The sequence below is a fragment of the Pyxicephalus adspersus genome, chromosome 4, assembly GCF_032062135.1.
Source record: "Pyxicephalus adspersus chromosome 4, UCB_Pads_2.0, whole genome shotgun sequence".
In the NCBI taxonomy this organism is placed as follows: Eukaryota; Metazoa; Chordata; class Amphibia; order Anura; family Pyxicephalidae; genus Pyxicephalus; species Pyxicephalus adspersus.
Genome location: NC_092861.1, coordinates 19287451 through 19315215, shown reverse-complemented (window position 1 = coordinate 19315215; position 27765 = coordinate 19287451). Strand labels below are relative to the sequence as shown.

Below are 27765 nucleotides of genomic sequence, written 5' to 3'. Positions count from 1 at the left end.
GTGTTGGGAAACATAACTACGGGTGTTAAATTATATATAAACTTGACTTGATAAACTATGTAAACTTGATGTGCCTCTCCTATTTACTCTATAGTCTGGTAAATATATAACTGGAATGCACACAAAGTCCAAGCTTACTATGGGTGGGTTACTAAGGATGCTGTTTAACTTAACAAAATAAAGAAAACCTAGCAATTAAATGAATCTTTTACAACTATCTTGAAACATTTACAGCTATTCTTTTAATGTGAATGCTTCTGTGTTGCTGCTATCCCTATTATAATTTAAAATAGAGTCTGTGTACAAACAAGCTACCATGCTAGTAATTTCTTTTGGACTGATTTTACTACTCTTTGTTTTCGTATTTTTCATGTCTGTTTAAACTAAACAAATAAAAATATTGGCCAGGACACTATCTGCATGGAGTTTGTAGGTTCTCCCTGTGCTTGTGTGGGTTTCCTCTGGGTACTCCAGTTTCCTCCCACATTCCAAAAACATGCATTTATGTTAATTGCTTCCCCCCAAAATTGACCTTAAACTGTTATAAAGACATATGACTATGGTAGGGACATTAGATTGTGAGCTCCTTTGAGGAACAGTTAGTAACATGACTATGGACTTTGTACAGTGCTGTGTAATATGGCAGCGCTTTATAAACACTGTGTAATAATAATAAATATTAACATTTAATTTAGGCGTTAGGAGTATGTGGGTGACAGAAACTATGAGCCCCCCTATTCTTATCATACAACTACAGAATGATTACCCTGTATGTTGTAGAGTTTAGTAGTAGATGAGCATTTTAGCAAAAAGAAGGCTGAAAACACTTGACCCACAAAAAAATACTGTGTTTTTTGTGCACAACAGAGATAAAAAGAAGATTTCTAGCCATTCAACAAGCATTTTTCTGTACTTGTAGGACTTTACCAAACCTTTTTTTATGTTTATTTCACCGATGTCATAAGCACATTAAAGGTTATCTTTGATCCATAAAAACATAAGACAGTGTTACACTGTATTTACTCAATGACACATGAAGGTCATCTGCAAGTGGTATTTTACACAATAGGTGGCATGGTGGAAGGAACAAAAGAAGATCTGCGTGTATTCCATGTTACTATTTTATTTCTGTTTTCCTGCTACAAGAATGTGAGAGAATGTTGCCATCCTAAAGCAGGAAGTTCTACTGGCAGAATCACCAAGTAAAGAATATAAAGGCAGTATGTAGTTAGTGCAGTATCTCTGGTTTATTTCCCAGTTACAAGTGGCTCTGGTATGAGCATTAGTTGCCCAGCTGCATCTAACTTGTTAACATTTCAGTAAAAAATCCAGAAAGTAAATGCTGTAAAGGACTGTGGGAATTTTTTTGTTATACTTTTTCCAGGTCAGAAATTCAAACAGTGCTAAAGCCAATGCATCAGCATGACATGCAGAACATTCAAAGGAGAGGTCAGCAATGGCAGCCCCGTCATTTTCTCATAAGTCACTTCAGTTTTTCAGTTCTTCCTCTGGGTTTCCTTTGAGTGTTCTTCTTCCAAAGCATTTTTGCTTCATGTGGATGCTTTATAATCTTCACTGACATACCTTTGTTACTCCAGCAGTTAGGCAGGATTTGCTAAAATAAACCAATTCAAAATACAAAGAAATCCTCCTATCAGCTGCTGCCTCTAATACAGTGGCAGCTATTGGTAAATTACTTTAACCCTTCAATAAAAGATGTTTCTGAAGTTCAAAATATAGTAAAAATGTTAAGAACAAACAAATATATCAGTCAATTTTATCTGAGCTGAAAATAACCCTGAGCCCTATAAGGTATCCACTACCTCGCTCATATTGGAATTCATTCATCCGCTTAAACTCAGGCAGTTTATCTCCACATTTTTTTACTTATTAAAAAGAGTGCGGCAAAAAATTACATAAACGTTTTCTTATACTACTTCGAGACAATAACTCCAATATTTAAATTAATCCTAAACCCAAATCTTTTTAATTTAGTTGCGGATAGAGTGAGGGGAGATTAGAACCCCTGCAAGAATTCATCCTCTTATATTTGAGGATACGAACATATGTTGATTATTTTATATTTGTGTACACAAACCTAATACTACAAAATGTTCCAAATGTAATGATTATATAGGTACCTTCGCCTAGTTCAGAAATATTCAGGGGAAGGAAGAAAACCATAGGCTGTCAAAAAAAAAGAACAACACAAAAGGTGTTTTTGGTCGGCAACTTAGGTTTGTATTGGCTTATATTGCAATAAACAATTAGATAAAAAATACCAATGTTACGAAACATGATTTATTCAGGGAATGATCAATAACATTGTGTATTGTACCAGCATGTGCATATGTTTCGTAATATTGGTATTTTGTATCTAATTGTTTATTGCAATGTAAGCCAATACAAACCTAAATTGTCAACCAAAACACCTTTGTTGTTCCTTTTTTTGACAACCTATGGTTCTCCTTCTTCCCCTGTATATTATAATTCACTTTTTTAAGTAAGTGAGGTGTGGCAAATCTGATACCCTACGTGAGGGACTCCTCTCCCCCTCCTATATTTCAGAAATATCCTCAGATTTATTACAGTCAGAGGTTTCATTATCATTAGAGCTGCTTGACCTATTGACCTAAAGTTCTGCATCCCTGAAATATTAGGCAATTAATTTTCAACTATTTTTATAGCATCAACATATTACGCAGCACTGTACATTAAATAGGGGTTGCAAATGACAGACAAATGACACAAGACAAACAATGACACAAGAGGAGGCGAAGACCCTGCCCAAAAGAGCTTACAATCTTAAGCTGCGTACACACTTCCAATTTTTATCGTTGGAAATGAACGACGAACGAACGACGAACTATCGACTGGGCAAAAATCGTTCGTAAAAAAAGTAACCAACGACGCCGACGAACGAGGATAGTCGTTGGAAATGAACGACCGGACCGGCGGATCGGATTGGACGACGATCATTGACCATCTATCGTGTGTACGGTCGTTCATTGATCGTCCATGGTCTGAGCATGCGCGGTGAACGAACGTTCGCTCACTTCCTGTTGTGCACGTCACTTCCTGTATCGTTCAAACAATCGCATCTATCGTGTGTACAATATCTGCGAACGATCGTGTCGTTATCTGTATGTACAGGATCGGTGCTATACGATCGTTCGCAGATATCGTGCAGGATCGCTCGTCGTTCCTTTACCAACGATAATAATTGGAAGTGTGTATGTAGCTTAAGAGGTGGGGACTATATGTCTTTATTAATTATTGTTGAAGCATAAAAGCCTTTAAAAACTTAAATGACTAGAATGATTTAGTGTTTTTATGAAACAGAGTTACCATGGCCATAGCCTTACCATACTAACAAAATTGTGTGTTAACATAGGCAAGTAGATAGAGCCTGTATGTACACTATGGCAGCCTTACCTACTAAAGACTTCCTCTTTGGTACTGTGACAACTATAACGTCCCTTGTCGATTTGTCACAGTTACAGACTGGTCCTCCTAAACATCTGTATCAAGCAGAGTCCAGGGATGTGCCATAACATGCAAGTATATACAGCATGTATGCACATTACAGCAGACTTACCTGTCAAAATTTCGCAGGTCAGTACTACTACAGCTGTCCTTTATCGCAGAAGATGAAGTCTACCCCAGCTCTATTTCTGGGTTCAACATATTTATTTGACAAGTCAGGCTGATGTCCTGGGCATCATCATTGTGGTGACTTCACCCAGACATGTGCAGCTTATTGTACACTATCAGAGGAAAATATATCTGGCAGAAGACACTTTACGGTGTTCCAAAAAAAAAAAAAAAACACCTGTGTCAGCACTCAATAAAGCTCCAGTCCTCAGATCATGTATCTGCATTAGTTTGAGATTAGTAGATTGTTTCCACATAACTGGGAGACAAGCTTTAGCGGTATTCTAGAGGTGTCACATCACAGAGCTCAAGTAGTGCTTTTTTGACATTCCTGGAACATGTAAAACAGAAGCTCTGGCTTGTCCCGGGTAGAGATGTCCGTGAGTTTAAAGACAATGTCAGATACCTCTGTCCAGCAGGTACTGAACAGTGGGCAATTCCAAAATATACGGTGATGGGTCCCTGGTCCATGATAGCAAGGCCAACATAACGGTGAGGTTTGTGGCTAAATTTTGCAAAGAATCGAAGGGGTTCTATACCATTTGATTTATAATTTATATGTTAACAAATTGCTATATATATATTTATAATAAATGAGGACGCATCTTAGGTGTTTTGCTGGAGATTATACTTTAAAATCCCAATTATAGTTGAACTGTGCAAATACACACACTGCAGAAATGAGTATGAGCTTTAAGCAAAAGATCCAACCAGAAGAGATCCCCTGCTGTGTTCATATAGAGTTATCATATCTTTAACTTCAGCCTGCAGAAGAGAACTTAAAATTCAGCTCCGTGAAAAAGCTCAATGAAATAGGGAAATCACATTAGGTGAATGTAAACAACCATGCTATTAAGTTGGGCTTTAGACAAACTCTAAAATAACAGAAAACCCGATATGAGAAATAAGAAGATGTATGCAATTAAAAAGGAGGCTGAAAGGGTATTCATGGAAGTCTAAATGTGCAGAATATAGGTTATCTCCCACATCCTGCATTCAATACCTACTGAGTTCCTGACTTGGCATTAGCCTGGGATCAGTGAAGACAAAGTCTAAACTCATCTCTTATATGTTTATTCCAATGATTTACTTGGTAGTGAGAATAATATTACTATGGCAGGCCCCGGAAAACAATTCTAACACATTTCCCAATTTGATATAAGGATTTACCTACGAGCTCTGACCTCTATAAATACACTTGGCTTATAACCTTGTAAAGTCTAATGGTCAATGAATTTCTTAATATATAGCAGAGAGTATTTTCTAATATAATGGAATTTCTTCTTTGGACCTCATCATATGAACAATAATATACCTTTATTAATATTGTACAGCTAAACACATGCCTTTCCCAGGCAGAAAGAATAGTAACTCCTGGTATACCGAAACGGCACTGTATTTGGTAGTTTCTGGAATAAAATTGGGCTTTAGAATAACTAGCTTACGGATACAATGTTACTCATTGTTCCCTTTGATAGTTATACAGGAAACCAATAGGACGAAAAAGCCACAACATGAAGTTTTCATAAGTACAGTCCAGTCCAACACCATTCAGCTGTCCCCCGTTTCATCAAGGCTAAACCAACCATAACATACATATAGGCGAAGTGTAAACTGCATAAAAAGAACATTAAAAATAAGGCCTCAAGAAATGAAATGTATGTAAAATGCATGAAAAATACAGGAAAGAGGCAACTGTGATCCTTCCAGTGTGCGGGGGGGATTGAAAATACTAACAGCAAATATCTAATTGAAAAAAAAAAAAAAAAACATTTGAAAACAAAAATAATGGTTTCTACTGCTGGGCAATGAGGTAGCACTAACATTGTGGAAAATAAATGCAGACCAAGCCGAACTTCATTTTTCATTCACAGACATCAGCGTCTACACACAATATTACTTTTAACTCATCTAGTGCAAAACAGGAGTTTTATTCATTGTATCAGACTAGGGGACATTGATGTATTGGTACAGCTACTGCAGGCACAAGAACTGCCTACATAAAGTGTAACTGTGGTTTACAAACACAATTTGCTATATCAGATTGAATATGTATGGGACCGTTGTGCCTTGTAAAGATACTTTTTTTTTTTTTTTTTTTTAAATAATTTATGATGGATGTGTTGCTGCGCCTCTGGGGTCTGTCTTTGGCGTCCTTCTTTCACTGAGTTACACTCTTGACAAATTGATGAGAACTTATGAGGAAATGCTGGATTTAAAATACAATTCTGCACCCTAAAGCTAGGTACGTACATGCAATAATTGTCGTTAGAAAACGAACCACTAACGATTATGCACGATTATTTTGAACGATCGTATTGTGCACAATTCAGTTCAAATGTAATCCACCAATATTGGACACACACTAGATACGATTGTTTGAACGATGCAGGATTTGACATGTAAAGGCGAAAATGTACTGCAGAAACATCCACGATCACTGAACGAGCGTACACAGAAAAGATTGCAAACAATCGTCGCCCAATCAGATCTGCCGGGACAGTCGTTCGTTTCCAGTGACAATCCTCGTTCATCGGTGTCGTCGTGCACTTTTTTTGTTAACAATTATCAGGCAAGCGTTAGTCATTAGTTGTTTGTTTTCAACGATAATTACTGCACGTGTGTACGCAACTTTATTCTTGGAAAAGCTTCCAGTGCTCCATCAGACTTTTCCCAATCTTCAAGGTAATTCATATCAAAATCTGTGAGATTTCATTATTCAATGGGACTTTGAGGGCCAGCAGATTCAATATTCAAAGTTGACTTATATTGTATAAAACATTTTACTTTTTTAAATATTATTAAAATCACTGACATATAAAACCTTAAAACACATACAAACCAAACAAAGTATAAGGTATTCCTGTCGGGGTCACCATAAAAGGGGTGCAACCTGTATGTTCCTACACGTTTCACAAACCAATTCCGCTTCTTCAGGAAAAGAACAGGGACATCTGATGTTTGTGGCATGTGGAGCCTCACCCAGGTTGGGTGGCAACAGACCGGGGACAGTGTTTTTCACAGCAAACATTCTCAGAAATCATCGTTTTAATTATTCACTATCGAGTAGTTCATCTGTATTTTTCTTCCATTTAAGCAAAAAACACCATTGTTCAAAACAGTTACTTGTGTTACCTTTCTATTTTCCTCTTGGTATATCCTTACATATCAGTATCCATAACTCTCTCAGTCAGGATACCTGCTTCTATGCTCCCCCCCATCAGGTCCTAGACGCAGCATGGAAGCAGGTATCTTGTCTGAGAGACCTATGGATACAGATATGTAAGGATATACCAGGAGGAAAACAGAGTTTGATATGAATTGATATGTTTTAGGGATGTAGCCTTAATAAGTTAAACAGGTTGGATAATATACTACTATTATCAATTTTCAAGTTACCTAAATGGTAGCAACAAACCTTAAAGTAGTTATTTATCACAAAACCTGGAAATTTTGGGGGGTGCTTATCATATTTTGATTGCATCACTTGAAAGTAGGAAAGGCTAACATACCAGAAATACAGTTGTTATTGTTTTTGACTGGTAGTAAAAACAAATCAGTGTTTTAGGGACATGCAGGTCACTTTTCTGAAAGCGGACCTAAACCTATTTTTTTTTTTACTTTACATAAAAGAGTAGACAACCCGAAATCGGACATTTACAGAAGGAACGAGATATCGATCTTATGAATGCACAGTGATATTAGCTCTTTTTTTCCCCTTTACAGCGGGCTACATCACCCGATATCGCACCTGAGCACAATGAATGAGCAGAGTGAATCTTCCTTGGGGTTTTTTCCCTATACTTATCCCAATACTGGAGACTCTTATATACCTCTATATTTCTATAAGGGTTGGTGATACTACCCTAAAAGGAAACATATCATTACATTATTTGGGGAGAATTTTGCAGTGCTTCTAAAAGTGGTATTGCTAACATCCATACTTCATATTTTAGAAGTGTAGGCAAAAAGTTTTTGTCTACTGTGCAACTATACTCCTCTGGGAAGAAGAAGAATTCCAGGATGGCACGGGGCAGCATCAAGAAAAGGTCCGACGTCATCAAGGGATCTGCGGAATTAGGTGTGATTTTTTTTTTTTACTTTAGTTCTGCGATGTTGGTCCTGGTCAATTTTTGATTAATGTTTGATTACTATGTTCTTTTGAGTATTCCTCATGTCCAAGCTTTCAAACCTCCAACTGTTGTGGCCCCACAGCTTGCATTGCACCCAATGAATTTATTAAGACAAGAAAAGCGTGGATTATGGACTTTGTATCAACATACTGATTTCAGCATATTAGACATACAATGCCAATGTTGTGTTGGGAAAGTAGAACAGTTTGCATGAACTGATCCACTAAGTCTATTTAGTTATGATTCAGCTTTAAAGTAGAACTGTGATTGGCGATGGACAATTAAAGAGAGTGTATTCATAATGCTTTAAACAAGCCCTTATTGGCCTCTGTAGCTTTTGGCTCTGTGCATTAATTAATCTTCCATATTTACAAAAAACAAAACACTTCTGCAGATCAGCTCATTTTGCTTTGTCTTCCAGAACTGATTTGGTAGCCTGCCAGCATTTGATATTCTAGTATAAGCACAATGCCATTAAACAGGAACAGGGGAGAATCCAGCTTCAACAACTGCAGTTCCCCTTTAATAAAGATCCCCACAGAGTGCCCCTTTAAGATCTAAAGTTCTACTTTTACAAATGCTTGATCAGACAGGTTATTATTGCACAAAGGGACAGAATCTGTGCATTCTGCAACAATGTGTTTTGACTGCCTGATTGTTCTAAGCTTTTAACAAAGCTAAACTGCACTTGCACAGTGTCAGCTTTGGCTGCCAGGTAAACTTTGTAATCCCAGCCTCCCTTGCATGTGTCAGGGATGAATAAACTCATATCCACCTGTGCAGAAAGATCAAAATGGCCAAAGATCTTTTCTGGGAGAAAGAAGAGAAGAAGATGGAGGTGCCCTGTGATGGAACGTGAATAGGTGAGAAGCACAGGTTTAGTTCTGCTTTAATCTGTCCCGTCCTCTGCAAAACTACATGGGAAAACATTCATGGATAGATACATTGCAAGCCTGACACATTTGCTATGCACTTTTTTTTTCCAGATATAATGAAGTAAGCCCCTCATAAAAAACAAAAACAGGCTACCTCTATAAATCACAACAGAAAATAGGCTTAGGCAGAAAGTTCCCTTCTCCTCCTCACAGGTCCACTTTACATGGTTGGCATTCCATTAAAAAAAGCAAAAATTATTATTTTTTACTATTTGTATCGGTCTGGATATGAAGTTACTAAAACTCCAGAACTAATATCAGCGTCAGCTTCCTTTGTGACAGGAAGGATAAAACGTTTGTGAAGTTGAAATATAAAAGTATATATTTTTATTTATTAGCATGAAATCCAACGGCGGTCTAAATGTTTTTTTTTCTCTCTCCCATTCCCCAGAATTATTTGCATTTTATTATGGTGGAAAAATGACACATTTCAGGTCTTTGTTGAAACTCCCATATGCCTTTGCAGAGAGATTCCTACAAAGCTTTTCTAATTTGCTTTCAAAGCTAGTCCCAAGAGAAGTGGAGATTGGCAGTCAGATCCAACTAAATCTGTAAACTGTAATAAAAAGCTTCAAATCATTTTCAACTTTTAACAGATGTCAAGCTTTCTGAGTAAATTATGCTATTCGCAGGCTTGTTCAGGCTTTGTGTGCTTACTTGATTAAAGTGAACATGCAAATAAACAGCGTGCGTCGACACAAATTCAATTCTGTCTTAATATCAGCGTTTTACAAATAGCAGCGCAAGGTTATTCTTGGGCTTTGAACATCAGGAGTTGATATAGGGTAGAAAAGGGATAGCACAGTTTGTGCATCAGATCACAGGGCTCAGGCTGTTTCTGTTACGTTCCCACGCTGGTCCTGTCCCTCCCTCCGCCACAAGCGAGAGGCATGGCAGCATTCCAATGTTAAAATGCATTTTGAAGAACAAAATACTATGCTGTCTATAGCACATCTGTTCTCATGTGGTGTTTGAAAAGAACATGAAGCATTAGTTAAGACTGAGCGGTGTTTTATACCCAGCTGTCTCAACGCTTGCCAGTCACCTAGCACAGCAGCCCACACAACGTCTATGGGGCAAAGATTAGGGAGGTCAATGTATAAAATTCTCAACTCCTCTCCCCCATTGTTCAACAGATGCCCTCTAAATGGTGCTGTGCAGGCAATGTATACAGTACTGTGTGCACTATAAAGCACTTCTCTCTTTGGTATATTCATGATTCCACAGCCAATACAAACAGTAGACCACTTAGTGACATGCTGTGTGCACTGATAAATCTTAGCATTTAAAAAATGTCACTTCTGTACCTATAGAATCTGTAAAACTGAGAGCACGTACAGATCGTTTTCATTTTTTTTCATAACTGCCCCCATTAAGCCTCAGTAATTCCAGCATTGTTAAAATCCAGAGGAAAAACTACCAGGAGTACTTATGTTCAGTTTATAATGAGCAAATTAAATAATACCAAGGTAGAAAGAGAGTGACCACTTGGTTGCAAAATTAAAATGCAGGTGGAAGTCATGGAGGAAGCTTTGTGCAATGTGCAAGGACAATACCCACCTAACAAAACTAATTTTTACATACAGACAACAACAAAATAAAAAATGCTAAGAAAAAAATGCAAAACAATTTGAATACCATTTGCTTTTTTCAGTCTATTTGGCAAATTCCTAAAATGTTCACACACCTAACAACTCAGAGTTGAAAAGTTTGCTGTGTTCAAAAGAATTATATATATATATATATATATATATATATATATATATACATATATATATATACACACACAATACACTGACTGATGTTCACTCTGTAGTTACAAATTAATTTCTCTATTTTGACTAATCTTTGAAGAGCAAATATAACTTTGATTTAATACCTGTCTTGAAACCTGTTTGATCTGATAATTGTATGAACATGTGAGAAATGATATCTATTGGGTGTTACAGGCATGATATTTTCTAATATGCCACAAATAAAATAGGTATAGATTGGATTTTTAATAAATAAAAAAAGACTTTATTGATTACAATTTAATCCAATATGGCTTATAACACTTTGGGCTCTATCCATAAAGCAAGGTACCAGACATTCCCTCAAACATTCCCTGGGGTAGAATCTTCAGATCCATGTGTTTCAATGGCAGTAATTGATTCTCCACAAGGGAATGTCAGATTATGTGCATTATGAATAGAGCCCTTTGAGTATCATGTTTTAAAAACTCTGGCAATGGCCTCCAATAACATGTAAACAAAAGGACCAGTATTACATGTCAATATATATAAATTACGAAAAGTTCACATTTTTGTATGACACCTAATTTGTAAAAATGCCCCCCAAAAAACTATAATATAAATTATATATAAATAATATATAATGTATATAATGTATGTATATATAAAATACATTAAATATATACACAAACACACATATATATATATATATATATATATATATATACACATTAAGTGGATAAAAAAAATCCTGATAATGCAGAGGAATAGAAATGAAAAAAGGACAATGCAGAGAATAAAGTCATCACAATTCACGCTAAGCTTGTCACATTGTTCAGCTCATTAAAGTTGACCATTCACCAATTAAGTTAAGAGTCCTATTGCCAGGGTATCCAGCAAAGATATGACATTGGCTCCATTTATCTAGAAGGATGTTATCTCAATGTTATTCATTTTCTAGACATCTGCAATCTGCTTTACATAATGACTTTCAGCATGTCGGTCTGGTGACAGCAGACAGGAGAGGATTCCTGGAAGGCCAGCTACTCCGCTAATCAATTCACGCCATCCTCATGTTAAAGCACAGATTACAATGACGTTTAAAATGAGAATACTGAATTTAGGAACATTTAAGCTGATGTTAACTAGCAGATCACTTTTACATAAAGCAAATCAAAGATTGGATTTGTACTGGCTGTCTCTAGATATAAGTGATTTCAAAAATAAGGCCAAAATGGGTGGAAAAATGGAGAAACACAGGAAGAAAGAAAGCTACTGGTTGATGGCAAATGCATGCTCACCATGACACAACCATCCTCCCAAAGCTTGTACCCTCAAACTGTAATGATGTTTAATGTCCTAAGTCAGTTCTAGTGTACAACAGAACCCAAATAAAAACACAAAATGGTGTGCTGATACATACGTGTACTTACCTAGAAGCAAATCAACTGTTATCAAAAAACAATGTCAAGGTGACTAGAAAAGCATAAACCTTTCAACATCAGATCTTAAGAATCCTTAAAAACCTTGCAAGTGGCCAATAAGGGCTTGTTTAAGTGAAAAATCATCAATATATTGTAGGAACTGAGAGGCATGGGCCTGGGAAGAATCTTAGATAGTATAGTTAGGAACACTCAGATTTTAGGGGATTTGAGAAAGCATTGACAATAACCAAAAGTCTGTATATTTTTCTTGAGAATTGTGACAGTCAATTTGATGGCATTTAGTCAAGCCTTCAGTATAACTGCTATAGATTAATTCAAGGGTTGACCACTGGTCAGAAAATGTAGGCATGTCCGGTGATCTCAAATCCTCTGCATTTGAGATCACCTGACATGCCTACATTTTCTGACCTGGATATCCAAAGGTTATCCAGTCGAAAATCTGACCCTTTTTTCAGCAGTCATGTCCAGCAAAGCCACTCTAGTAAGTGCCCCGACTCACACCAGGTCCTGTCACTAATCCCTTTCATTGATAATCTCTGTAACTCTTTCGGACAGGGTCCTCTTCTCCTGTATGAATGTTTGTAACTCTCTGTAATTTGCTACCCATATTTAGGGTACAGAACTGTGTAATATGTTGGCACTAGATACTGTTTATTAATAATAATAATGGCTACTGTTCAACATGTTTTACTGTATTTATTTGTATTACCTCATAGCAGACATCAGCACTCAGGCACTTGTACACATTTTGCTGCATTTCCAGGATATCTTGAAGAAGACCCTTCCAATGACTCTCACTAACTGGAGGCTGCCTAGAGGAGGAAATGTAAATATTATTATTCTCATGGACACTCTTAAAATATTCAACTGTAAATATTCTCTGCCATGGCAACAGATAGAAAATCTTTTTCAGGATTGCTCATAGTCCTGATTTGGTCCACAACCTCTATAGCAGCACTGTACACAGAGTCTGAGGTGTAAGGTATCCGGCATGGCTACCATAGATTCATAAATATCCTATATTTACCCATTTTATGTCTACTTCAATCCAAGTGCAAAATAGGCTTACTGCATTCGCTCTATATGAGTTCAATACAGAAACGAACTCACTTATCCCAAGGACCATTGTGGCAATGCAAAAAAGTATCGCTTAGCTCGGTTATTACCCTGTATTGCAGTTTCTTAATCTGAACTGATTTTTGTGAATGTCCACATTTTAATCTTTGCCTGCAGGCTGACCCGTACCATACAAAATCCCATGAGTATAGGTAGTTTTGTTTTACATTTAGATCGGTAGTGATGGACAACAAATAGAGTTTGTCAGGTTCCAAGTTCTTCATTCTACATAGTATTGTATGAAAGAATATTCCATTAATGTGTAATGTGTAACCATGTCATATATAAGTGATCCTGGTAAAGGAAATGTGCTTCTTTCTAACTTTGAATGTTCATTTATCTAATAACAGAAATACTAGAACTACTACAAGAACAACAGAAAATTGCCCAAACAATCCCAGATATCATTCTACTTAATGTACATAAGAAATGTACAGGCTACGTACACACGTGCAATTGCTCTCGTCCGACAATCGGCTCAGGGCCGATATCGGACGATAATCTTACATGTGTACAGCGCTCATCGTCTGAACGACCGTCCTGGCGTATCCACGGAGGATGGACAACGAGCAATCCTAATGGAAGTGAAGGGGAAAGAGCGCAGCGGGGTGCCGTCCATTCATTTTCCCCCCTCCCCTCTCCATAGAGCAGAACGGTGCTGTATGTACAGCAATCGTTCATGCACCGTGCAGTCGTTTGTCATTGGAAAGGATCGTGAAAGATCCTTTCTAACAACAAATATTGCACGTGTGTACATAGCTTTGGATAAATAAAGGTTTTACAAAGAATGTCTTCATAGTGCCCTTTTCCTAAAATTACTGATAACATAGAAAAAAAAGTTCTGCTTTCCCTGCACAAGAATGCACAAGGTGTTTACATAAAGAGAACAGTGGCCCTTTAAGCAAAGGCATGGACTAACAGAGATATCAAAAATGCCTGTGAATTATGTGATTCCAGTCACGTCTGTAAATCGTGTCCCGTGCTCTCATGAACATCTTTCATGTGACCTCAATGAGTTTAGGTTCAGTGTACATCATCAGCGCTATACAGAACGCCGCTTTGTGTATTACGGAAGAGAGCCAGGCACAGACATGTGTCATTCTGTGACCCGGGACCTAATCTCCCAAACACACAAAATCCCACAAGCATCAAGTGCATAAAAGAACACTCACATTTAATTAAGTGCAGCAGCAGCAGGCCTTATCATGGGGGTTGTGTCTTCCATTAGCTGATGCAATTATCTCTGAACTGTCAACTGGGCCCAAAGGTAAAGAAATATCACCATTTCAAATAGTCCATTTTCTAGACCCTATTAGTTCTTTCTTCTATAGGGAAGGGGGGCTTACCGTGACCTAATCCTATCATATACATTGTAGTAATGTCCATGCATAGAGTAAATGTTAAAAATCCTGAATGATTGCAATTTAACAGTACATCAGGTACAGATGATTGATAATCACTGAACAGAATAGAAAATCCATGCCTAATGTCTACTACTTTCTGCCAATCAAGCAATGGATTTACCACTGGTTACCTATTCAGTGGGAACACTTTTTCAGTTGAAAAAGTGGTTGTTTAGGGGGTATGCGTCTTTAACCATTAGGTCCAAAAAAAACGTTCATACCATGAATGTCCTCAAAAGGGCAGCAATTATTTTTGGATCTTGTAAGGGCTATTGTCAAAAAATTTCTGCAGGCCGGCAAAGCATTTGAATTCTGGTATGTGCTATACATTATCATCAAATTCAATGAGTTAGAGATGCGCTAAACCCCTATGTCTCCACCTTTAAATTTAACAGTCCAATGTGAGAGCTTCTGCTGACACTCACACAATGATCTCCTGGCTGGTACGGCTCAAATGAGAAGTACTGCTTATGTCTCAGACTTATGTCCAGGCCTGTGTATAGCATGATGCCAAAAATGGGTGGCTCCCAAGAACATAAAATACATTATGAGTATTAAAGATAACAGAACAGCTAAATACTTCTTTCTCTATTTTCTTACATTTCAACAAGATTTTTCTGCTGAAGGTCTTTTATATTCCAGATTGCACCTTTTGCCCTATGTGTCAACTTAAGCAGCAAAGTTCTTGCACCCCATGCAAGACAGGGTAAGAATCTTGTGAATCTTGTGAAGTGGGAGCTTAAATTTAAAGATCTCTCCACTGGAGCCACCAAGGCATAAGGTAAGGCATTAGGTGATTCAAACAGCTACCATGAACCAAGGACAGATTTAGGTGAACTAAATCTCTAGCATATGTACATTACAGGTAGTCCCCGAGTTAAGGACATCCGACATATGGACGCCTCCTAGATATGAACAGGGCTTCCCTGGTCGCTTGTGTGGGACGGAGGCTTGATAGAGGGAGGGGGCGGTTTGGAGAACAAATCTTTTGCTAAACATGGCTAAGGTTGTGGGTGATCTTAAGAGTGGAGTTGATCTGTAAAGTCTTGTAACTCTTTAATGACCAAGACAAACTCTGCAGCTGTTTCTTTTTGCACATCAAAGCACAGATTGCTCCAGAAGTTAATGAATGTCTAGGCTCCAATAAATGTTTGAGATTAGCTCACAGTGAGGATTTTAAACAGTAACTGACACCTCAATGTCTAATAATACTTTGAGAAACATCTATCCTAATTGCATTTAATAAAATAATATACCTGTTCTGACCAAATTCAACTTAAGAACAAATCTACAGTCCCTATCTTGCATGTACCCGGGGACTACCTGTATTAAGTATGTGCTTTATTAGAAAAAATCTTGGTAATCCTGCCATTTTCCTGTCTTCGTATTAGAATCAGACACCCTAAAGCACGGAAGCAGCTCCCTACTGGCAAGGTTAGTTTGCACCCCAAGTATTTAACTTGGAGATACTGCCTGACAGATCGACACTCAGTGTGTATGTATCTCCTGTAATTAACTTTGCTCATGCATCTTGCTGTGCACTTGGTTTGTACAGTTTAAATGAACATGACTGAGATAAGCAACATCAGCACAGGAGTACGTGGGACAGATTGTTGCCGACATGTTACCCCACCCAGAGAGCCAGTTTGTGGGGCAGCAGATGTAATAAGTGATGTCGGCAGAGCTGTCGGGCACAACAAGAATTCACCTTCCACACCCGTCAGGGCCGTTGAATACAGGTCTGAATCGTTTATTGAAAAAAACAAAATAAATACAAACTATCATTTCAATACTAAGACTTGATTTCTATTTTTTTAACATAGTTTAAATATGTTTATTATAAAAGGGTTAACAAACACTTTAGTCTTTAAACTGTAATGTAAACCTTTAACTTTACCCCAGTGTTACACAACCAGGAGTCTGTGGAACCCTAGTGTTCCTGCAGGGGTTGCTAGGGGTTCCTTGATTAATGAGAAGGTCAGTTTAGGTGGCACCAATTATCTTTTTAGCTATCTGTAAGGGAGAAATTCTTCCTATTGTCCAATAATAGGAGAAGAGGCATTCTTACCATTCTACTGTGATCTGTGGCTGTATTAGTATAGCACAGGTTCCCAAACACCCTAAAAGTTGTTCAAGAGCTCCCTATGTTTAAAAATTCAAAAAAGACTGCTTTACCCTGTAATTCTAAAAATAAGCCTTAAGATAAGTATACAAACACTTTGTTATAATTTGTAAAATATGTATTTTTCCCTTAGTATACTACTCTATTTTAATAAGAATAACGTTCTCAACAAATCCTCTAAGGAAGCCACATGGCAAAGCGCATCTGGACATAGGACGTTAACTTGATTACCATTTGTTTAACATCTGGGGATTTAACTTGTAGAGTTGATTGGTCTACTACCCCATGAAATTTTTTAATACAGCACCACCGTCTGGCGATATTTTTCATTTACCTTCTCCCTCTTTCATATATCCACAGGGTAAGTTGTATTTATTCATTTTCCTCACCACTAGCATTATCCCAGTGTTACTTCTTTTACCCCATAATTTGCTTCCATCCCCACACAGGAAGTTTACCACTTCTGATCGTCTTCATTCTTTCTTTTTACATGTTGAGTGTATTTTGAACTGTGAGTACTTTTCTATTTATCTATCCATAGCAACATATGATGTATTTATATGATTTGAATTGATTATCACGTTTGCATTTTATATATCCTGAATCGAACTGATTATCACATGTCTGCATTTTATATATAAACTTACTCTATACCGTCTATCTATTTGACACTGCACTAGCCTAAAAGCTATTGCACACTTCTCAAACCACACAAAGATATGTGACCTGTTTGATCCAAACCACCTTCCCAGACAGGAATAATATTTAATCACTTATTTACTAAATCATTTTTTACATTAAACAGTATAGACACTATACTTGTACTAACATATGTATATATGTACAATATATGTGATGTGTGTACACACTATATATGGCACCATATATATGCTGTATAGCGCCATATACATACAAATACGCTTTAGGACTTTACTATCATTTTAAAATAATCAATAATTTAAACTAGTCAATTTGTGACTCTTGTCCTATAATTACTTTAACGTACAGCCATATGACTCTTACCCTTTGATTTTTTATGGTTTATAAATCACCCTGTTAACCCACAGCACGTTATTATTGTATTGATCAGCAAATATGTGTTATGTCCATATACAGTAACTCCCAGTGATCCTTATGTCCCCTGAAGAAGCCAATAAGGGCGAAACGCGTCTAGACAACATATTATACCACGCTTATTCAAGCACTCCTTATCTTAGAACCATCAGTGTATAGATTATCAGTTCCCAACCTACTCTGCACTCCCCCCACTATTTGTGGGGGGACTGGGACAAAATCGCCTGTAACTCCATCTTATGTATGCATGTACCTTCTATGTTTTTATTGAATGGTATATGAATCCAATATAACCTACTCACAATATATATCTACTTATTGCCAACAAAACCCCTGCTTTTTGTCTTCCTTTCCTATTATACTACCCCATGAAACAATAATGGGGTTGACTATTGTTTGACTATTGTATATTTTAATCACTGATTATTTGTTGTTATATTTAACTTTTCTAACAAGAATATAACCACTTACTGCCAACTAAGCTTTTTATTCTTATCAAATATTGCATTCTACTTATTACAAGCCCCCAATAATGAACCTCAAAACTAAACATATTCCCAGAACTTGACCCCTATAAAACCAAAGTAACAGTTGCTAATTCCAAAACCCCAAAATAACACATTGAAAAGAAATACATTGGCACATCTTTACTCTGCTTTATTCCAATTTCATACAGTCAGTGAAACAGGTTTTAAAAAAACCTGCAGAATGTCTTTTTTATCATTTCTCAAAGGGTCGACCACCCTTGTTTAAATCCTCAGATCTTCTCAGAGTCTACTGTCTGTCTAACAGATAAATAGAATGGATAACCTGTTTCCAATTCCTGTGATAAAGCCCAGGTCAAAGTCATGATGCCTGGGTCGCATCCAGCTGATATAAATGAAATAAAGGCTAGACAGGAACAGGTAATTACTATCACCCAATCAATAGTCTAATCTACACGAATGATATCTGCTAAACATGGAGCAAATTCTCCAAGGTTTGCGAAAGACAAATGGCATTGTATGTGTTTAATCACAAAAGTGCTAGAGATAATAAATAATGAAGCAGATACTAAAGCCTGGATAAGCTACAACAGCACAGCCCATTCTTCAAAGGTGTTCTGAAAATGGTCACACATGTGTCATAACAGAGAAGAAAAAAGTAAAGCACACATGGAATTTTCTGGATAACGGATCTTTGATACTGCCTGCACTGAGCACAAAATATACAAAAAATGCAATTATGAATATGTACATGGTCTATGTTTTTGTTATCCCATAGGTGGGCATAAACATTTGTCTGGAACCTCATTATTACAGGGTAAAAAAAAAAATATATATATATATATATATATATATATATATATATATATATATGCAATAGTAAACCATTAAAATGTCATAACTGGTTAAAAAAAATTACTCCATTATCCAGAACAGCAGCCAAAATGTGTTCTTGATCACTGATTTCAAAGCCAGATTCAGCCAGAACACTGGCATTTTCATTAGAAAGTATGAGTTTTCTAATCAAGGGAAAAAAGAAACCTCCATTAATTAGACATAAGACACTTACTTTCGCCCTGTGTGCCGGGTAAGGCGTACTATCAGTTTGTGAGCTTCCTCCACACTTGATTGTGTCTCTTTCACGAATGATATGGGTTTCTGCAGGCCATGCTTCTCCAAGATCTCGGAGACACTGAAAATACATTAATAGATTTTAAAAAAATGCCAACATGAAGCAATAACACAAACATTTGTTCAACTGTGTTTACTAAGGAAAAAAAGAAAAGAGAAAAGAGAAAACTCAAAGTGTAACCGCTTTGTGCAATGCAGTGAGGTTCTCAGTTGAAATCAAAGGTCCCATTATGGGACTTTCTGAGAAATGAATGTTTAAAACAAGACATATTTTTCAATTTTCAAAAGCCACAAAGGATATTTTTCTCCTTACAAACTCTTTTGCAAATCCAAACATTGCTTTAAAATAGAGGTGGTGATATTATCACTGCACTGCAAATCACCAGTGCAAAGCAAACAGCAGTGATGTGTCTAGGTTCTTCTAGTAGAGGGTGTCAACAGAAAGGGATGGACACAAGACCAGCCCGTCTGTACAAAGCGAGAGAGAGGAGCAATATCTGGTCTTTAATAACGGAAACTAATTAATGGGGATGATTTATGACAGAGAAAATACAAAATGTGTGTATGCAATGTCAAAAACAGCCGCACGGTTAACCCAGCTAAAAGGGGCTGGGGAGAACAGTGTATGTATGTATGTATGTATGTATGTATGTATGTATGTATGTATGTATGTATATATATATATATATATATATATATATATATATATATATATATATATATATATACACACACACACACATACATATACATATATATATATTACACACACTTCCAAATCCTCTACTTCAGGCTATGCTTTCTCATATTAAATTATGGGAAGGAGTTAGGGGAGGGTAAACTTCAAAATCAGCTATTGAGCTTTATAAATTACAGGGGGGATCTATAATAAGGGATAATGAGTCTCTGGATTATAAACCTAAAGTGTCAACAACTTTTGGTTCAGTAGTCAGTAAAAAATACTAATATAGTATCACAGGAGGAGATGGCTGTTTTCTGATCATATTAGTTATTAGTATCACTTCTGAGTTTACAGGTGCATTGCAAAGATTCAAAAAGCACATAAACGCATCTGAAGGTGAAAGTTACACTAAAGGGTTTATTTACTAAAAGAGTAGAGAATGCTGCAAAGGTAATTTGTACCTTATCCTAGTAAAATTTGAATTTCTTGTACAAGATTGGATGAGTGAAGTCAGCTCTACCTTATCCCCAAATGCGTGTAAATTCTCTTTGTACAGTAAACCATGGCCTAATCCTTTAGCAGGCAAAAGTAAGAAGTCATTTATGGATGATGTCCACCAAACATTGTAACTGTAATCAGAATTACTGACAGAAGGTTTTGGATGGACTGCAGCACTACATCAAAGGCTGGATGAAAACCCAGTTTTAGATCTCTAAGCCTAAATTTCAATTTTGACTGGAATATATTCCTAACTTGAGGAACTCAAAATGATTAGTTTGCCAGTAATCGGTACAAGCCACATCAAGCACATCCTGATGTCTGCCAACTGCAAAACACATAATAATCCCAAAGGGACAACATGTTTGCATTTATACATTATGTCTGCCCATTGGTGTAACTTTCAACCTGAAAATCTAATCTTTCTGAGTATTATAAATAATCAGCATAGACAAGACCCAATTTTTTCATCATTATGGACACCTGAGGTGCAGTTCTGGCAATAAAACATCTTGAAGTCAGGCTTCCAAGCCAGAAGATTTTACAGCAGAGCTGGCAGAATCTATTTAGCACAAATTGGGCATATCAGAGCGTACACATTGCAGGCAAAGCCTGATACACATTTCATAGATAGACACCTGCCAGGCGTGCAATGTGTGGCTGATTCTGCAGATCAATGGATACAGAAAATCAACTTCTTATGGAGAAAAAAAAGTGAATTCAAATCCTGAAACACATCAGAATTCCCTGTTTTACAGTAAATGACATAGCAGATTCCTCTTCTCTAGTTTGCATTTTTCCACGTCTGTCCATAGACACAGAGAAAAAAGTAACTTCAAGGTCATGAGGAGCCAGCACTGCTATCGGAATCTCCAGCAAATCTCTAAACATCATTGTTATTCTAGCTGGGGATTTCTTCGCTAAGCTCATCTATCTCCGCCTTGTAACTAGATAATGAAGCTGTAGATTTAATAAAGTGACCTAATTTACAACAGCTGCACTTTCCATATGGAAATGGCTTGCAAAACAAACTACATGTAATAAAACTACAGATACAAACAACGCGCTAAATCAAAACACGAAGTGGCCCTGGATCTTCTGGGAGACAGGTGGTCATCATGATGGGCTCTTCTGACTTGCTTAATTATAACAGATGGCAATGGGCAATGCCAGCTGGAAAGAATAAGGTTGACCATTTTCCTAGACTGCAGAAGGCTTTGTGTATGTAGCCAACCTATACATAGATCCAACAAAACACTATGAGATCTCTCTACATGATGGAATATCTGTGCCTGGATATCTACCATGACAACTGCCCTTGACTCCAACACCACTAAAAATAACTTTTTTCTTTGCCTGTCTTATGGGTATAAAACAATGACAATGACCCATTCCTGCATTATTTTGACTGGGATTGGGACCTACAATTTAAAGTACAATTGGGAGACAGGGACAGGAAATGCTTAAACAAGGAACTTCATGGAAGCATAACCAGGTATTTAAGTTACATTTGCAGATATAAAAATGTAGAAATAAAAAAGACAAATATAATAAATACCATATGAAAGTTTTTATGAGATTTTAGCAATTGGGTTTGCATATACTTTAACATGGCATGAATGGTTTTCTATTAACAGCAGTGTTCTTTTCAGTAATCACCCAGCTGTTTTTGGGTAATTACTGAAAAGTTGGGTCAGAATACAGGGGCCACCAACACCTCTACAGCTTCTTCCCACCCAGCTAAAAAAAATTCTGGGGAGAATACTGAACAGGTGTGCCTTGTCGAGAGTTTCTCGTCTTCTTAATGTGTTTGAGAGCATCATCTGTTTTATGCAGAGTAAGGGTCAGTACACATTTCTATACAGTGAATAGCCCAATTCAACTATGGTTCTACTCCATAATATGCACAGAACCACTCAACCAAGAAGGAAGAAATGAAAGTCCACCATTTTATAACATGAAAGTCAGTCGGACTGGAAAATTTCAGGACCTTTGAAAGTATCCTTAAATACAATCAAGAAAACCATCAAACACTAAGATGAGACTGGCTCCAAGAGGACCAGGAAAGGAAGACTAAGAGTGACCTTTGCTTTAAAAGAGTTGCCAGCCTCAGAAACCCCAAATAAACAGCACCTTAGATTAGAGCCCATGTTAATATTTCAGGAGTTTAAAGTAGCAGATGAATCTCAACATCAACCAGCCAAAGGAGACTGCATAAATTAGGCCTTTATTACTGCAAAGAAGCCACTACGGCGTAAGAACATCAAAAAGGGGGCAGTAAACACAAGAAATTGTCATTGGACCAGGGGAAAGTTGTACTTCGGTCTGATGAATCCTAAGTTGTGGTTTTAAGTTTCCCCCGCTGTACCTCTGTGAACTGCAGAAAAGGTGGGCAGATTATTTCTACACATGTGGTTCCCACCGTGAAGCATGGAGGAGATGGTGTGACAGTGTGGGAGTGCTTTGTTGGTGAATAATTTAAAGCTCAAGATACATTCTGTACAAGCATGGCTACCACATTCCCCAGCGACATGCCATCCCATCTGGCTTGCACCTATGGATAAATCTTTTGTTTTACAATGAGCTGACTAAGAATTGAGAATGGGAATGCCAAGAGTATGCAAAGCTGTCATCAATGTAAAAGCTGGCAGCTTTAAAGAATCTAAAATGAAAAACATATTCTGGTTTAAAAAATATTGTTTAGACATTACTGAATTTCTGTTTCTTCATAGTTTGGATGTCCTTAATATTAATCTACAATGTAAAAAATTATATAAGGCTGGGTCTACATGGACTTTGTTTAAAAACGCATGTAAACATTCCTATTGCATTTATATGCACTTTTTTTAGCGTTTTAAAGCTTGCCTTTAAAATGCTGGAAAACACCCATGACGCATTTTTATCGTGTTTTAAACGAATTTGCATAATAGGTGCTCAAAAACGCGGGAAAACATGGGAAAAGTCCTATTGAAATCAATTGAAGCGTTTACCTGTGTTTTCCAGCGTTAACCCTGCAACGTTTAAGATAATTGTCATAAACATGTCTCAAGGAAACACCCTGGTGTAGATTAGCTTATTATGCATGGGGATTTCAAACAAGGGCTTTAAAAGTCTCAGGTTTAACGCTAGGGAAACAGTCCGTGTAGATTAAGCCTAAAGAAAAAACACTGAATGAGAAGGTGTGTAACTTTTTACTGTATGTGGTCTGTCGTTGCTTAATGTGAATGCCCAGGCCAAAAAGTTTTTTTTTCCTTTTGTAAATAGCAGACAATTATTAAAACCACTATAAGGTTTCTTTTTTTTTTTTTTTAATTTGCCTTAGTGGAGTGCAATCTGCGCCCCAGTAAAGAAATTTACCTTCACTACCTGTCCTAAAGACAAAACATAAAAAGAGAGGAACTCTCTCCAAAGTCAGCACAATTTTCATCTGAGGGCGATATCTGACCTTTCTTTTCGTGTACGGAGTCAAGAACTACTGAAGCCAGAAGATCGGCTGGACTGGCAAGCAACTTACATTTTTAAAATGACACCCTTCATGACAGCTGGCAAAATTCTCTCCTGAAAAGTTTCCTTTAGGGCTGAGCATATTGCTAGGAGTTCCAGGATGGGGAAGGGATTTAATATTCAAGTCAAGAAGAACAACTTTAAAATGCGTTTGTACTTTTATACTTGTATATTGTACTTTTATCTGTCAGGCCTGGGACAATGCTCCCTGCTCACTGCTCAGCTATCTTTTAATATAATAAGAAACATGAAAAATGAGTATGCCCCGGCCTCGCTGTTCAGTTTCCTATCACACATCTATTTGCATCAGGTAGTGCTTTCCCCAGGCCTCGCCACCGATTTATGAAACAGAGATATTTATGATTTGATTCGCCTCCTGCTTGCCCGAGTTTATCACTAAATCAAGCAGCTGCACCCATGCCGAAATATTTCTTTTACAAACAACAAGCCGGCAGCTAGAATGAACGCACCATAATACCCGTTTCCGTCTAATTTATTGTTCATAGTTAGGTTCCAGGGCAAAACAAATTACTAATGAAACTTTCTGCCTCTCGTCTTTATGGTCAGAAGAAATTCTATGGAAAAGCAGATTGTTGGCAAAGTGTGATAATGGACACCACCAGACTGGCCACTTTAAGTCGACAGCCCTGAACCAAAGCAAAGGCTGGAAATCTAAGAAATGCAAAGTGCTGAGGGGTTATGGAGATTTCATCTTCGAGATAGTAAAGAGCATTTTGCAGCAGTTGAGTGATTAAAAAAGTTAACAAGGTATCTTTAGGTCTGTTACTAGTGCCCAGATTAAATGCATCATGAGCCGAAAATGTCTTTATAGATCTTCATTCATAATGCTCATCCAATAACGTGTTGTTAATACAATTAATAAGCTGAGAATTAGAAATGCACTATAAAAGTTGTTTTCATTTTTTTTCTTTACTTACATTTGAGATCCACATAAGTATCTACTTTTGATACCATCTTTGCTTCTACTCCCGATGTTCTATACTGTTTATAGGAGCAGTTCAGAACCACTACTTAGTGTTTTCACTGCATGTGACAGTGCATCAGTATAGGGTAGCCTGTGTAGATACACTCTACCCTACCACCAACTTAGTGTTGATATAATAAATATCATAGAACAAGTGTATATTACACCATTTTGGACATGATACCCCCGCTATACCACCAGTAAGTGCAGACATGCTCCACCCCGTGGTAAAGTGCACATGCGCTCCACCCCGTAGGAAAGTGCACATACACTCCTCCACCAGTAAAGTGCAAATAAACTCTGCTGTGCCACCTACCCAGCCAACAACCAGAGTATATATATTCATGCATATTAAACCAAGTTGCATCACAACAACAAAAAAACTTCTTTTTCATTTAATCTACAAATAATTCTGCTGAACTGAAGAAGAATAGGATAATGAAACAAAATGTGCTACCTGAGGATTTGTTCCAGCTGATCCACCTTGTCGTGCAAGGATTTTGTTATGTCTGTCTCTGTGCTGGGAATAAGAGGATGAAAGAGATATTGTAAATCAGATTGCTGAAAATAATTTCCTGTTTTTATTAATACGGCATTGCTGAGTGACACAAACAATAACTAAGTCTTCTGTCAAAGCTGACACTGTGTTCCAATGCACAAGTTGGCCCTCAGTGGCTACTTCTCAAGGTAAACTTAGTGATGACAGGACACAAATGCTATATTTACTGGATGCCTAATATCCCTTATTTCACTACTTTTAAAGGGGACTTGCTTGCATTAACATATTGTACATACTCTTTTACACCTTACAGAAAACTAGTGTGTTTCTGTGGCAAGAAAATAGCAAATAAAGTTAGTGTTAATGGCCATTTTCCCAGTAGCAAATTTCTGTGATCTTCCCACTGCTCCACTCATTTGCTGCCAAAGGAGAGAAAACACTTATACTTTGGATTATGGATTAACAGGTGACAGCACTGGTTCAACCACCAAACACTGGCACTATTACGTGACTTCAAGGAGTCCGCAGACCTGAATAAAATACATTTTGATCAACTCATAGATTGCACTGGGTAGCATTTCCTGCTCTCAGGAGTTGAATGGATGTCCTATGTAAGCCCTGAACCTTCTGCTTAGGGATTAGGACCCTCTTACTGAACCATGCAACAGTACTGAACCAATCTTCAAGCACTGTAATGTCACATGCTCTTCCTTATACAAAGTACAGACAATTTTTTGGCCTACGCTAGCTGAAGCCTAGTGGCAGGGAATCAAAAGATAGAAGATTATGTGCAAAGGCATTTAAATGTATGTCAAAGCCAAGGCATTTTTAGGTTCTGATGAGTCGGATACGTTTAGAACCCTTGTGGGGGTTTGTTTATGGCTATCTTTTTCTTACAGGAAAAATCTGCATTGGTCTACAAAAAGCATGCTGACAAGCATTCTAAGTTTTCTTCTACTTTATATATAAAAAACCTGTTATAATGGTTGCTGGCTGGTAAAAAGTTGCAGGACAGGAAGTGAGGGAAAATCTCTATAACAGAAGTAAAAAAGGCAATAGACGTTCTAAATTCAAATTTTTTGGCTTGACATACAATTTAACTTTAACTTTTGCTGTACTGAATCAGGACAAAGCAACAGGTTTACTTTAAATTACAATGCACCCAGCAACCAATCAGATTCTCCCTTAAATACTTCAGTATTTTACTGAAGGCTGTTTGAATGGTACCAAACTTCTGGAAATAGCTCTTTAGACCAAAACTTTCAAAAATGCAAGTCCTAAAAATGCATAAAAATTAAATGAAACAGAGGCGACTAAAAATCCTCAGACAACATTTTAAAGTAAACAGGCAAATCTACGGTAAATCTATGTTACAGTGAAGAATGAACTGCTGACATCATTAAATTATCAGACATGGCAATATATCATAAATGTTTTCTCACCCATAGCCCCTCTGGGGTAAACACTCCAGAATGTCATAGCAGAGGGACAGCTGGTTATCTCGCTCACAGATATAGATTGATTCCAAAGCTATGACCATCAGCTGGTCCTGATCAGGAATTAGCTTCTGTTGCCACTAAAAAGGAACAAAGGCAAACGTAAATAAAAAAACATTCACAACAGTTATTTTCTGATTAGCAATAGCAGCCAATAATAACGACCCCAACTGCTTTAAACCCATGGCACCATGTCTATTCATCATGATCTACCAACCACATAGACAAATAGTGACGAGTATTATTTCAAATTTGTAACAAGAGATTGTCTGGGAGCACAACGCGGGGTTTCCGTATTTGTGATTTTTCTCATGTCCACATAAACTTCCCTCCAAACAATTATGGCCTGAGATATTCCAAAGTCAAATTAGTTAATCAAGGATTAAAAAACAGCTCACAGAATCTTTTAATCTCTGGAATTTAAATGATGCAGATAAAGTGTGATTTATTGTTGTCACATCTGTAGTACAGCCTAATTTATTACTTCAACATGCTGTCACTGTTTAATTATTCAAAGCTGTTGCTAAGCTATGAAAAAAAAAATCACTTAATATAGAATATTCTCACAGCGCTGGTATGCCAACCAAAGCAAGTCTACCTCTGTCCAGCTTTTCAAAATTGATGATAAAGATGTTCGCAGGTACAGACTAACACTACCAGGTAATGGCTGCTAAAGACAAACTTCAAAACTTATTTCAGCTAGCACCCAATCCTTACTTTGTTATGGTTGTGGCTGATTGTTTTTGGACACTTTTGTTAATATTTTTTATGATTTATAGGTACATTGCTACTTGTATAGCATTTGGGTGTGCAAGTATTCTATTGTAGTTAGGACTTGTACTCTTCGAACCTAACCATAAACTTTAAATA

General features: G+C 37.2%; 1 protein-coding gene across 1 annotated transcript in view; it reads right to left on the bottom strand.

The window, feature by feature from the left end:
• Positions 1–27765, bottom strand: part of NBAS (NBAS subunit of NRZ tethering complex) — a 412001-nt gene that overhangs the window by 252857 nt on the left and 131379 nt on the right. Inside the window, exons 26-29 of the mRNA XM_072407518.1 lie at positions 26842–26975; positions 25358–25420; positions 19170–19292; positions 12610–12712 (exon numbers count right to left, since the gene is read on the bottom strand). Coding sequence (XP_072263619.1) covers positions 12610–12712; positions 19170–19292; positions 25358–25420; positions 26842–26975 — 423 coding nt within the window. The remainder of the gene's footprint in view (positions 1–12609; positions 12713–19169; positions 19293–25357; positions 25421–26841; positions 26976–27765) is intronic.